Raw genomic sequence first — 13,087 nt, 5'->3', positions numbered from 1 at the left:
GCTGAAAAGTGGAAGGTGTAGTTACCTTTTATTACATTTGCAAGGTATTAGTATTCTTGGCAATAAAATCTAAATAATTTTGATTTCAGGGTTTTTTTTAACGGCGGGAAAAATTATATTTTTGCATGGGTTGAGAAAGTAATATATTCTTTACCAAAACCGTTGTTGAATTATGTGTCTGTGTTAGTAATATATTACATTGTGAGTGACCACAACGTGATATTTTAAGGCGAAAACGTGTCTAGGTTGGAGAAAGTTTAACGTTAGTATAAAGGTAAAGATTAGGGTTCGTTCTGGAGAACGGGTGTCTACACAATGCCCCTAAACGCCCAACGGAAGTTCATCCCCCACATTTCCGCGCAGCTCTAACATGGCGGCGGCGGCTTGTACGGATTAATTCAGATCAAAATTTATTTATATTCTGTGAATAAAGAAGAAAACAAGCTTTGCGGACGTTCAGGTAAACGGGTGTTTCTGTTGTTGAACCGCCCTGCCAGGGCCGCTATTGCTGAGACACCGAAAACAGGCAAAGTCTCACTTCGCGGCTGAGACTTGCGTCCTGCTCTAACTCCGTTCCACCTTAAACAGCGCAACGGACAAGTTCAGAGCTGTGGGGAACGGCTCCATAATTTAAGGTGGAATTGACATTGGAATACGCCAGTTTTAGACTATTTACACTCAGTTTTGTCGAGCTTGTTAATTAACACGTCTAGGATTATCTCATTTATTAAAATACCTTTAGAATATGCCGTTAACATTTTCTGGTTTTAGTAACGGTAAAATGTAAATATATTACAGGTAAAGTCCTTAAAGAGTTTAACTACACATCAGTGACCTAGTGCCAGATGTGCTGCAGGTATCTAAGCATTGGAAAACCGTTCCATTTGTGTGGGGGAAAAATACAAGAATAAAGTCGATGCCCTGTTAAAGATGGAATAGAAATGTATAAAAGGAAGCCAATTTCAAAGTCAAGTCGTTAGTGTGAGGAGCACCTAGGTGAAATTCTCATTCCAATTCTAATCCTTAAAGAGTATCACATGTAATTTGCATTCTAGCGTCTTTTTACATCGTCCCTTTTTCTAATGAAGTGGTGAAGTTGTAAAACAGAATGGCGTCCGGTTCTGGAGAACGGCAGCACGCCAGTGTTGCGTCTCAATTCTTCAACAGCAACGAGGAAGGAGCCATCGACATGACCACCAGCGAGAAGGTAACTGCAGCAGATCTTTACTCAACCGTTAAGCACATGACGTTTCAACTTTCACCAGACTGCCCTATGCGCACTGGTTCGTATTGGTTCGTATTTTGACATATTTAAATATTAATGTCACAGGTCGTAGACCTGCTGAACCAGGCTGCTTTCATGTCCACTGATGATAAACTCACTGCACTTAAACAGGTAAGTAGATTTGGCTTTATTAAGCAGTGCTTGTTGTTGTTGAATGCAGATATATGTGGCCCTAATACATGTTGTACTTCTTTTTTCCATTAGGTGCAAGAGTTGATTATTAATAAGGATCCCTCATTACTAGATAATTTCCTGGATGTAAGTACAGTGTCTTCTTCAGCTTTCTATAACAGAGGTGAAGTGCACACAAACAGAAATGTCATCTTTCTACTTTTGTCTCTTTACAGGAGATGATAGCCTTTCAAACAGACAAATCGATTGAAGTTCGGAAATTTGTTATTGGCTTCATTGAGGAGGCATGGTAAATTGTAGTTTGCCATTTCATTTTCCACAAACCCTCCCCTCCTCCTGCCAAATTAAACATTCCTTGGTATAGTTTTTTTAAACATGATATTTTCTAACACATCTAGTGGCAGTGTTTGAAAAGGGGCCATGATCTGCCTGGAAATATTTGAAATTTAAAAAAGTGTGCCAGCAGTAAGGGTATCCTATGAACTGGCTATATTTATGATATCTATTTTTCATTATAACTTCTTTTAAATATCATTATATTTTAGTTTAATGTTGTTTAATGTTCTCAAATTGACTCTAATATTAATGCTGAAAAGGTAGACATTACTGTGTCACGTTTTGCCAAAATGATCTTTTTGATTGTTCTGTTTCAGTAAACGCGATAACGAGCTTTTGCTGAAGCTGATAGCAAATCTGAACATGCTACTGAAAGATGAGAGCGTAAACGTCATAAAGAAAGCTATTCTCACCCTCACTCAGCTTTACAAAGTGGCTTTGCAGGTATTAGCCAGTTCCCATGTTACTGCCTATCACGGTCTTTAATATTGTCATTGATTCCTTTGTAATGACTGACTGAGGTCATGGGCTGTTTGCAACGTTTCTAAGACTGATTATTTGGTTTGTTCCACCAGTGGCTGGTGCGCTCAAAGAGCGTATCTGAAATGCAGGAGTCATGCTGGGATATGGTGACCACTATGAAGGAAGAGGTTCTGGTGTTGCTCGATTCAGACAATGATGGGGTTCGCACGCACGCCATTAAATTCACAGAATCTCTTATCATTACCCTATCTCCAAGAACACCTGACTCTGACATTCCGAAGAAGCAGGAGGGCGATATTAGTCTTGACAGAATACCAAAAGACCACTCCTATATTCGCTATGGTGAGTAAAGGTGGAGATTGCAAACCAGTTTGTTGCAGAATAATTTATTTTTGTAAAATTAAGTCACATGTTAAATTATGGTCAGATCAATCAATTGAATATCAATTTGCATATGTATATCTTTATCAATAGTGCTTTGAAAGTCATCTTCTCTTTTCTTTAATTTATTAGGACAACACTTGATTGTTCCTGTGTTTGTCATCTGTAAAAATTACAGAGCATATTAATGATTTTCTTGTTCATTTTTAAAATCTGCTTCTCTCTTTTTTGTTCTCTCTTTGTAGACGTTCTGGCTGAGGAGGGAAAGATGGCCCTTGAGCAGCTCCTGAAGTTTATGGTGCACCCAGCCATCACCAGCATAAATCTAACCACTGCTCTGGGCTCACTGGCCACTCTGGCCAGACAAAGACCCATGTTCATGTCAGAGGTTGTGCAAGCCTATGAGACTCTACATGGTAAGAGTATTTGCTGATAGATATAGATCATTTTTTTTAAACCATCGCCTATTTCTGTTTATTTGTGCATGTTTTTCCTCTGTTAATATTCTGTACAATATGTATAAAATTTGAATGAATCACATATTTGAGTTCAACATGCAATCCATAAATTACCACGGAAACTGAGTCCTGACAGTTTGACGTTTGTTTTCCCAGCCAACTTGCCCCCGACTCTGGCCAAGTCTCAGGTCAGCAGTGTGCGGAAAAACCTCAAGCTGCACCTGGTGTCTGTGCTGCGGCACCCTAGCAGTGTAGACTTCCAAAGCCAGATCTCCACACTGCTGCTGGACCTGGGCATGGCCCAGGCAGATATTGCCCGCTGTGTACCTGCAGCTGCTCAGCCTCGCAAAAGACCTCGCCATGAGCCCTACAATGAGGGCAAGCGGATCAAGATAGGTGAGTACAAAAGTACAAATTTTTTTATTTTAATTAATTTGATATAACTATATAAATATCTGTCTCCTCTAACTTTTTAAAGATAATCTTCTGCTTGTGTTACAGAACCCAGTCTGATTGAGGATGATGAGGATAAAGAAGAACCGGCCCCTGTTGTTGTGCCTAAGCCTTCATCTACCACTGGCACCCAGTCTGCTATAGACCTCACTGCAGAGTTCCTGCTGCCTCTGCTCTCTCCAGAAAATGTTGCCAACTTGGTAAACGCTGTACCTCATTAAGTTATATTAGTAAATTTGTAGCATACGTTATGTAACCTGTTGCAACTAACAGTCTGATATAGGCTGTAAAAATATATCTTAGAACTAATTTTTGAAATTGTGAAATGGATTTGAAAAATTTGTATAGTGTTATTATCATCATTATTTGGAAATTTTATGTGAGATACTTTCATTCCACTTCATGATTTGTTTTGTTTTACTTTGGTAATTGTTCTCATCATATTGATGTGTTTTATTATTATTATTTTAATATTATTTAACACAGTCTAAATGTGCTGCTCTTTCTCCCTTTTGTAGGTGCTCATTAGTATGGTTTATCTGCCAGAAGTCATGCCAGCTTCCTTTCAGGCTACCTACACTCCTGTAGAGTCAGCAGGCACAGATGCCCAGATCAAACATCTGGCCAGGCTCATGGCCACACAGATGACTGCAGCCGGGCTTGGTCCAGGTGAGAAATAGTGAGATACTATGTATTTGGTTATATAAGACTGAACCTAAAAATGGTGCAAACCATTTAATGGTATTAAAAGCTTGAATATAAGGCAGTGTTTATATTGTCATATTCCAGTAGCAAATTTCCTTCATTCTTCACCTCTGCTTAGGTCTTGAGCAGAGCAAGGCACGAGATGAGGAACGGAAGGAGGCGGAAAGTGAAGCCAGTGTGGAGGAGTCCAGCTCCAAAGACCCCAAAATCATTCGTAAAGTATCTGCGGTGTCTCTGGGCCAGGCCATCTCTGTCGTGGGGTCCTATAAGAGCCAAGCTCCAGAACAGACGCCACAGGCCAAGAAACTTCCCGAACCCATACTTCCCTCCACACAGCCCAAGTACAAACCACTAATGGTGCTTTTCCAACTCATAGGTCTGGCTCTACATGACTAAACTCGACAAAGCTTGGCTCGGCACACTTAAAGCTTGTTATCCACTGACAGGGCTCCCCTGCGAAATGGAGCCAGTGACGTCGCAAAACACTGCCTTTCAGGAATTGCTGTCTTTGAAATCCACAACAACGACAGCCGTAAAGTTAGGTTTACACATGTGTTTTTGGACTAAAAACGGTTCCACTCCCCAATTCTCACAGATCAGTTTTCCTTGTTGCACGTTTGGCTTTCACCGGAAATTTTTGTCGGCCATCGGCTCAAGGAGCATATAAACCTCTTTTAAACACCTCGAGGTAAATTTACGAGCTGCCGTTGTGAGTCAGATAAAAGTAAACGTGAAAGCTGTTGTAATTTAAGAGATTTTACAAGCTGTGAGTTTCTGCTGGATATGAATGAGCTCTGCATTTCTTGGTGATTGACATGGCTCTGGCCAAAAAGCGCTCTGCATGGTTTACACATCACCATTTAGTACCTACTCGGCATGGTAGGACCCCAAAGTGAGCTGGGGTTGAAAACATACCTGGTTCCAGGGACTAGGTACCAGATTTGGCCAGTAGAAAAAACAAAAGAGCCGTGCAGAATCGAGTTGGGTCATGTAGGTTCCATGCAGTGGAAAAGCAGCCTTAAGTCTCCTACTCCTTCAATTCTGTAAACACAATTAAGATACAGATATAACTGTTGATTTTCTTATATTCTTTTTTTAATCTCTGCTTTTATAACAAGAGCCCCTGGGACAAGTGGACGGAAGAAAGTCTTTCGATTAGCTGATGTGGTCCAACCGTTGTCTGATTCACAGCTTGAGAAGTTAACAAACATGTCTGTCAAACGCATCCTTCAGTCAGAAAAGGCCATTGCACGTAGTGGAATGTCACATGTAAGCTGTCTTTATTGGGCCTGTTCCTAGAAATTCTGCTGTTAGTATATGCACACTTCAGAAACCCTGCCCTGATTCTCAAACTTGTCTCGTGTCACCCAGGTTCGCGTGAAATTATTGGGGAGATTGATGACACAGTTCGAAGGTACATTGAAGGATGACATGCTCCGTTTTATTCTGGAGGATATGCGGGCCCGAAGTGACCTGGCTTTCTCTCTGCTGTACCAGGAGTACAACCAGTACCTGAGCCAGTTGCCCTCAGGATCACTAGACAGCTACGAGCACTGTCTATTTGCCCTGCTGTCTGGCCTGCAAGAGCGACCTGAACAGAGAGATGGGTGAGTCACATTGACAGGAACAACTTACAAACAATGTGTAGGTTAATACTAGAAATACAATGATGATATATTCTATATAAAATTTTAAATGTTAAAAATGTAACTGAATTAACAATATAACATGACAACCACAAGATATGTTGACTTAGTGAGCCTAGGCACCTTATTGAGCTCAGAACATAACAAAATGGTCAGTAATCGGATATTGTAGTTACGAGAAGCCTGTGTTCCCTGCTCTTTTAGGCTTTTCACCAAGTTAGTAATGGAAGCTCCATTGATTACAGAGTCTGCTCTGGAGGTGATCCGACGCTACTGTGAGGACGAGGTAAGACAAACTACTTTTACTAGCCGATTTCTTTAAAAAAATATATGCTATTACTTTGATCTATACATGAGGTTTTATTGTACTGGTTTTGACTTTTCTTAATGACTTTTAATGTAAATCAACTAGGGCAAATTAGGGCATGTTCTGAGTGAATATTGCATGTTGTTTTTGCAGTCACGTGTTTACCTGGGAATGACCACTTTGAAAGAGCTCATACTCAAACGCCCTTCCAGACAGTTCCAGTACCTTCATGTTCTCCTGAACCTCAGCTCTCATGAGAAAGAGAAGGTTAGCTTGCATTACCATTCATTCATTTATTATATACCTTAAACGGCTTTAAAGATTTGGATGATAAAGATGAACTTTTTTGTTTATATGTATGTGCTTTAGGTGCGCTCCACTGCCCTCACTTTCATCAAGCGTATGTATGAGAAAGGTCACCTGAGAGAATACATTGAGAAGTTTGCTTTGAACTACATGCAGCTGCTAGTCCACCCAAACCCTCCTTCACTACTCTTTGGAGTTGGAGATGACACAGGTTTGATGAAAACTCCTTCACATCTTTGCTATATACACTAATAAGGGGGTCAATACATGTTTAGGTTCCAGAGACTTCCTGCAGTATGAGAGCGCAAACACTGAAATTGCAGCCTTGTCTTAACAAGTTTACATGTTCATTCATCTGTAATGCTAATGCAGCTACTTAACTCCTGCTTTGTTTCCAGAGGTGGCATCTCCTTGGACAGAGGAGACAGTAAGGCAATGCCTTTATCTCTATCTCTCCCTTCTACCTCTCAACCATCGCCTGGTTCATGAGCTCGCTGCTGTCTACACTGAGGCCATTGCCGACATCAAACGAAGTGTGCTCCGCGTCATAGAGCAGCCTGTAAGGCTTCATTATTGTCCCACTCTGTTATTCTGCTTGCGATTCATTTGTCATGTTCCTCTAACTAATTTCTCCCATTTTAACTATCTTATTTAGTCTTAACTTGTATTAGCACGAGAGTGCTATACCTGTATTTTGCAGTAAAGTTTGTTATTTAATTTATGTATCCCTTGGCCTTTCAGATCAGAGGAATGGGCATGAACTCTCCTGATCTACTGCTGCTGGTGGAGAACTGTCCAAAGGGGGCAGAGACTCTGGTCACTCGCTGTCTGCATATACTGACTGACAAAGGTACAGTTGATGATTTCATATGAAACATCATTTCTTGTGCGTCTTTTCTCCCTAACACTAATGCAATGTATTTGGAGAGTATAACACCCTTGGAGAAGATTCCTTCCTTGTACTGGACGTTACCTGGACTTTATTTTGCCAACCCCTTACTACAAAATCCGGATAATGTCTGAGTCGAGCTCCTGTGTGAATACAGTCTATAATATTCTCCAAGAATCACAATTGAAAACACACTGTGTAACAGTGCCCCCTACATTCACGGCACAGATATCGCACCCATGCTTGAACCACTCAAAACTTTACCAGCTGTTAGAACACATCTGACAAATGTTTGGCTGTGAGCTATATGTGAGAAAGGGCAAATCTGAAACAGGTCTGGACATTATCTTCTGATATTTTCTGGAGTTCATTTGTGAAAACAGATTTTTGTCTCTTTCTGCAGTACCTCCATCTCCAGACTTGGTAGAGAGAGTGAGGGATCTTTATCATAAACGAGTGCCAGATGTGCGTTTCCTTATACCGGTGATCAACGGCCTGGAGAAGGTCTGCCCAAAAACCACTTTTTCTTTTACAAAGAGTTTTAGACTAAATCGTAATGACATTCAATATATAGAATAAAATACTTGATCTTTAAGTAATGCTGCAGTTCTAAAGAAGTTATTTTGTGTTCAACAGAAAGAAGTAATCCAGGCACTGCCCAAACTGATCAAGCTCAATCCAATAGTGGTCAAAGAAGTGTTTAATCGTCTCTTGGGCACACAACACAGTAAGAATATTTTAATCTTTTGCTGCATTAAGTATTGTGAATTACATGTGGAGATTAGAGAGATGTTAGTTTGGTTTCATTACTTTCACTCATGGTTATATTTTTGTGACTTTACATAATTTTTCCACTCCCTAGGTGAGGGTAATTCCTCTATGTCACCCCTAACACCTGGTGAGCTCCTAATTGCTCTCCACAACATTGACTCTACAAAGTGTGACATGAAGTCTATCATCAAAGGTAACAGCTCTGATTATCTGTGACTCTGTATTTATTTGAGGTGCACCAATATTTATTTTTTTGAAGACATTAGATAAATAAATATTATTAAAAGGGACGTAAATATAATTTTAAATGGGATTTGTACTGGGCTTCAGTAGTGTAAAAACATGGGTTAACACAAGTCATTCTGATTTTGTACTGCATCCTACATAGTGCAGAGACTTTATAGCTGGCCTTCGTCCTTGTCTGAGCCTCTCCAATCACAACACTGGACCTGAGTTTGTGTGGGTTTAAAAATGAGGTTAAACCTAGCAAAAAAACAAGGCTATAATCTCACTACATATATATTTCCAAACATATGACATTGTGTTTTTAGTCAGCATAATAAATAAATTTACCATCCTTTCCAATTGTATCAGACTAATATTTAGAAAAACATTCAGATGATTGGTATTAATCTGTATAAAACACATTGCCTTTGACTTTTTGTACCTTTCATTTTAATATATTCTTAATTTAAGATGATATTTATTAGACCCCCCCCCACCCCAGGTTGTGTTTCAGCTTTGCGCCCTGTGATTTCCAGGAGGCTCCCTGAACTGGATAAGCAGTTACAGACAATGAATGAATGAATGACCTTTTATTTCTCTGTTTTACACATCTTCTCCTGAAGCCACAAACCTGTGCTTTGGCGAGAAGAATGTGTACACATCTGAGGTCCTGGCTGTGGTCATGCAGCAGCTGATGGAACAGAACCCTCTCCCCATGCTGCTCATGCGTACTGTCATCCAGTCTCTCACCATGTACCCACGCATGGGGGGCTTCGTCATGAACATCCTGTCACGCCTAATCCCTAAACAGGTGAGATGTTTAGAATAATGGTTAATAACTTGTAGCTTTAATTGTATCTTTTAGTAATTTAACTTGCTAAAAATATTTAATATTTTAGGTGAGTGAATTTTGAAATTTCTTAAAAAATTACAAGAACCACAATTAATTCTTCCTTCAGATCTAAATCCTTTCTTCTTACCCAGTGCTTGTTTGACTGTTTAATACCTGCTGTTGAATAACTTGCTTTGTGTGTGTAGGTATGGAAGTACCCCAAGGTGTGGGAAGGATTTGTGAAATGCTGCCAGCGCACCAAGCCTCAGTCCTACACTGTGCTCTTGCAGTTACCACCTGCACAGCTGGCCAGTGTGTTTGAGCGCTGTCCAGAAATGAGAGAACCTCTTCTGCAGCATGTCCGCTCCTTCACGCCACACCAGGTAAAAACAGAAAAACACCTCAACCCTCATTAGTAATGAGATGTAATGAAAATCAATGATAATTCTAAAATTGCATGTTTACTTTTAATAAAGACATGTTTTATTGAACCAATAAATAAATATGATTTTCCTGCAACACTATTTATAATACTAAAGTACTTTAGATATAAATGTACAGCATAAACCCTGTTTTCCCCAACCGTCCCAATGTCCTGAATAAAACAGAGTCTTTTGTAGAGTAGTTCATCATGAAAGCTGGTAATCATTTCATTGGTAGTCTGTCTCAGCAGGTTCCCTAATGACTAGGTGTTCTTTAGTTTTCTGATTCAGTGTGTAAATGATGGTGTTCAAATACTGACCTTATCTCTGTAGCAAGCACACATCCCGACCTCCATTATGGTTATTCTGGAGGCTAGCAACAGAATACAGGAGCCCGAACCACAACCAGAACCTGACCACATGGATGCAATGGAAGAGAGAGAGGTTAAAAGCTTAAACTTCTCCATAGTAAATATATGGAAAATATGAAAGGAATTTGTATCCCCTAAAGTTTAAAAGATGTTCTTATACATTTTTTATTCTTTAGATTCATCGCCAGCAGGTTGTGATGCCTGTAGTGCAAAGAGAAACTCCATCCCCAGTTACAGTAGCTGCTCATGAACCAGCCCTTCAATCAGGACTGAACAGAAGAGAGGAGGAGGAGGAGGAACCTATGGAGGAAGGACAGCCGGGTCCAGAACATCTAGAAGTTGCTGAGGAAGCCACAACACCAGTAAGATTCTGCTCCTAATGTACTCTGTCTGTAAATTTCCATCCAGCTGAATTTAATTCAAGAGAATCACATTTTACCAATAGGCTGCATCACACTCTGGTCTGTAGAGAACACAGATAAAGACTAAATTAAGTTTATTACCTGCTTATATATTTGCATATATAAGTATGACCATGATTTGTATATATGTATTTTTTTAAGGACAAACCTATTTTTTTTAACTTAAATATTTTCATTTTCCCTTAATGGTGGTACCACCACGTTTGTCAGTTCAAAAGCACTTCTCTGAACATCTATCATCAGTGCATGGCTTAACATTGAATTCTGATTATAGCAGAGTGAAGCACATGAAGCTGAGGCACAACCCCCTGAAGATCTTCAGGATAAGGAAGAGGATCCAATGGAGGAGACACTTACTGAATCTGCAGAAGCAGGTGACCAGCCACGAGAAGTGGTGGAGGAGAGTGTAACAGAATCTGAGACAGCAGCAGAAGAGGCTGAATGAAGAAATGTACTAACTACAAGAAAAATGGGCTATTTGTAGACGGGAAGCTTACTCAGGTTGCTTGTTAATCAGCGACTTGAGGTCTAGAGTTTGTCATTTAACAGTTTAACATGTCTTAGTTCTGTAATACTTTCAAATTGAAAGTGTTAAGTGCATTGTTTTTTTTTTTTTGTCTTTTTTTTGTATTGTCATTCTCAAAAAATGTATTGTCCGCAATAAAATAATTCTTCACAGTTTTTCCTATTTATTTGCATCTAGCTAACATACATTTATGGGGATTTCCTACCATTCTGTCCCCTTTGCTATTGATCACCTTCTAGTACTAATTCTTAGCCTATTTTGAGGGTGAGGCTCAGGGTTTCATACATCCTGACCGTTAAGCATGTTATTCTGTCAAAAATATTTCTTTCACTCACGTTACTTGGTTTTGTCAACAGAGTTGTCCCGCACAGAAAAATAAGTACAGAGAAAACGAGAACAGAAAAAAAGATTGAGAGTCTGCTTCTTTATACTCCTGAGCTCTCATGCTGAACTGAACTGTGGCTCGTTCTCCTTTGAAGGAACAGACGCTGTTCTACTGAAGTCAAGTCAGCCTCCACTTGGAAAAGCTTGATCAAACTAGCCCCTCATTGTTTTAGTAGAAATGTGTATTCTGAACATTATAGTAAGAGCATGTAGGAGAACGGATTTGAAAAGAATTAATTAAATTAAGTAAAATTAAAGAATTTAATTTATTTCTGTCATTTTTATTCTAAATGTTATTAAAGAGAAATCCTCCAGTTTAGACAACAATTTCACTGCAGAATGAAAGTACATCACCTGATTGTCACTCACTCAATATTACGTCATTCTCGTGTGCCATTTCAAAATAAAGGCCCTTTGTGTTTTCCCATTCCTATAACTTTAATTCCAATTTTAGATATATATTAAAAGAAATGCACATAGAAATTACACTGCAGAATGAATATGCACCACCTGACTATGTCACTCACTTAATTTTAATTTTCTGGTGTGCCATTTCAGAATAGTACCACTGTTAACCATCACATTTCTGTTATATTCCCTCTGTATATTGAGATTGTTATTGAAAGGAATCCTCCTGTTTGCACACACCACTTTCACATCATAACGATAGTACACCACCTGAATATGTCTCTCACTTAATATCAAGTTATTCTGGTTAGTAATGCCAGGTAATAACCATGTAAATATAAGTTGTATTTCCACTGTTTAAACTGTTATTAAATGGAATCCTCTTGTACAGCACCTGAGTGTATCACTTAATATCAAAACATTCTGGTTCATTTAAACCTTCTGAAATTTGTCATCTCATTTATATTCCTAACAATATATGATGATGCAGAATGTTATGAAATGATTTATTCATTTTTCAAACAGCACACAGCCATCAGATCTATCCTCCTAACTGACATATTTCATAACTATGTGGTTTGGTTGCTCCACCTTAAGAACACGGAATTTGATAAATGTATATAATGCTTTTGAACATGAGTCAAGCATGTAATGAATATTATTAGCAAAAAAATATGTCTAATCAAACAAAGCCAGATAATACTCAAAGCTCATCCATCACAGTGGACATTTACACTTACTTTAAATTATGTGTTTTAATAATTAACTGAATTAATAATTTTCATAGAATTATTCCCCCATTTCTTTTTATCTGTCTATGCATTATTATTATTATTGTTGTTGTTTTGTAGTAGTTTTTATTTTATATAGTATATTCACTGCTGACCATTCAATACATGTCTGTGAACTTGTGTAATCTGTCTGTGTGTAGTCACCTATCTAGATTTTTTTCTGTGCAACATATCTTTTTATGTGAAACATGCTTGGTGAAATAAAGTGTTCTACGTACCAGTGATCACAATAAATGTGTGTACATTCATTGCCTGCATCATTGCCTATAATACACCGCTCTCCATAATGATTGGCACCCCTAGCTAAAATGTGTTAAAAGCCTTAAAATAAATATTCTTTTTATTGCAGAAGCATAATCTCACTCTGCAAAAATGTAGAAAAAAAGCAACCTTGAACTCAAATGAAAAGAAAGAAAAAATCCTGACTAAGAAATAATTATTTCCCATAAAAAAACCTGTTCCACAACTATTGGCACTGTTAACAGTTTCTTGGAAATAAATGTATTTGAATCATTTATGTAATTTCTACTGTAGTGTATAAAATGTTTCAAAGT

At 38.7% G+C, this 13,087-nt stretch overlaps 1 protein-coding gene across 5 annotated transcripts; it reads left to right on the top strand.

Annotated features, from left to right (window-relative positions):
- Window positions 1–333: 333 nt before the first annotated feature.
- Window positions 334–11,550, top strand: sympk (symplekin). 5 transcript variants are annotated; one of them, XM_066658612.1, is made up of 27 exons: window positions 334–460; window positions 1,056–1,207; window positions 1,331–1,396; window positions 1,490–1,543; window positions 1,633–1,706; window positions 2,071–2,197; window positions 2,329–2,578; window positions 2,863–3,033; window positions 3,232–3,471; window positions 3,577–3,728; window positions 4,047–4,197; window positions 4,352–4,574; window positions 5,352–5,502; window positions 5,605–5,840; window positions 6,084–6,165; window positions 6,340–6,453; window positions 6,556–6,703; window positions 6,891–7,051; window positions 7,234–7,342; window positions 7,785–7,885; window positions 8,018–8,108; window positions 8,244–8,345; window positions 9,001–9,188; window positions 9,416–9,592; window positions 9,965–10,075; window positions 10,179–10,364; window positions 10,702–11,550. In XM_066658612.1, the coding sequence occupies exons 2-27, from the start codon at window positions 1,109–1,111 to the stop codon at window positions 10,867–10,869; spliced, it is 3,732 nt and encodes a 1,243-aa protein (XP_066514709.1). In that variant the 5' UTR covers window positions 334–460; window positions 1,056–1,108; the 3' UTR covers window positions 10,870–11,550. The 5 variants fall into 5 exon arrangements, with proteins under 5 accessions (XP_066514709.1, XP_066514705.1, XP_066514708.1 ...); XM_066658608.1 differs by having other exon boundaries at window positions 10,699–11,546; XM_066658611.1 differs by having other exon boundaries at window positions 371–460; window positions 1,089–1,207; window positions 10,699–11,546.
- Window positions 11,551–13,087: the final 1,537 nt, after the last annotated feature.

Source organism: Hoplias malabaricus, chromosome 2 (genome assembly GCF_029633855.1).
Source record: "Hoplias malabaricus isolate fHopMal1 chromosome 2, fHopMal1.hap1, whole genome shotgun sequence".
NCBI lineage: Eukaryota > Metazoa > Chordata > Actinopteri > Characiformes > Erythrinidae > Hoplias > Hoplias malabaricus.
The sequence above is the reverse complement of the archived record's forward strand: the minus strand, read 5'-3'. Positions and strand labels throughout refer to the sequence as shown.

Excerpts from the sequence above, each read along its gene's own strand:
- sympk (XM_066658608.1), top strand. The coding sequence starts at position 1,109 with ATGGCGTCCGGTTCTGGAGAACGGCAGCACGCCAGTGTTGCGTCTCAA. Across the intron at positions 2,198-2,328 it reads TTTACAAAGTGGCTTTGCAG|TGGCTGGTGCGCTCAAAGAG; the intron begins GTATTAGCCAGT and ends TTGTTCCACCAG. Across the intron at positions 3,034-3,231 it reads AGCCTATGAGACTCTACATG|CCAACTTGCCCCCGACTCTG; the intron begins GTAAGAGTATTT and ends TTGTTTTCCCAG.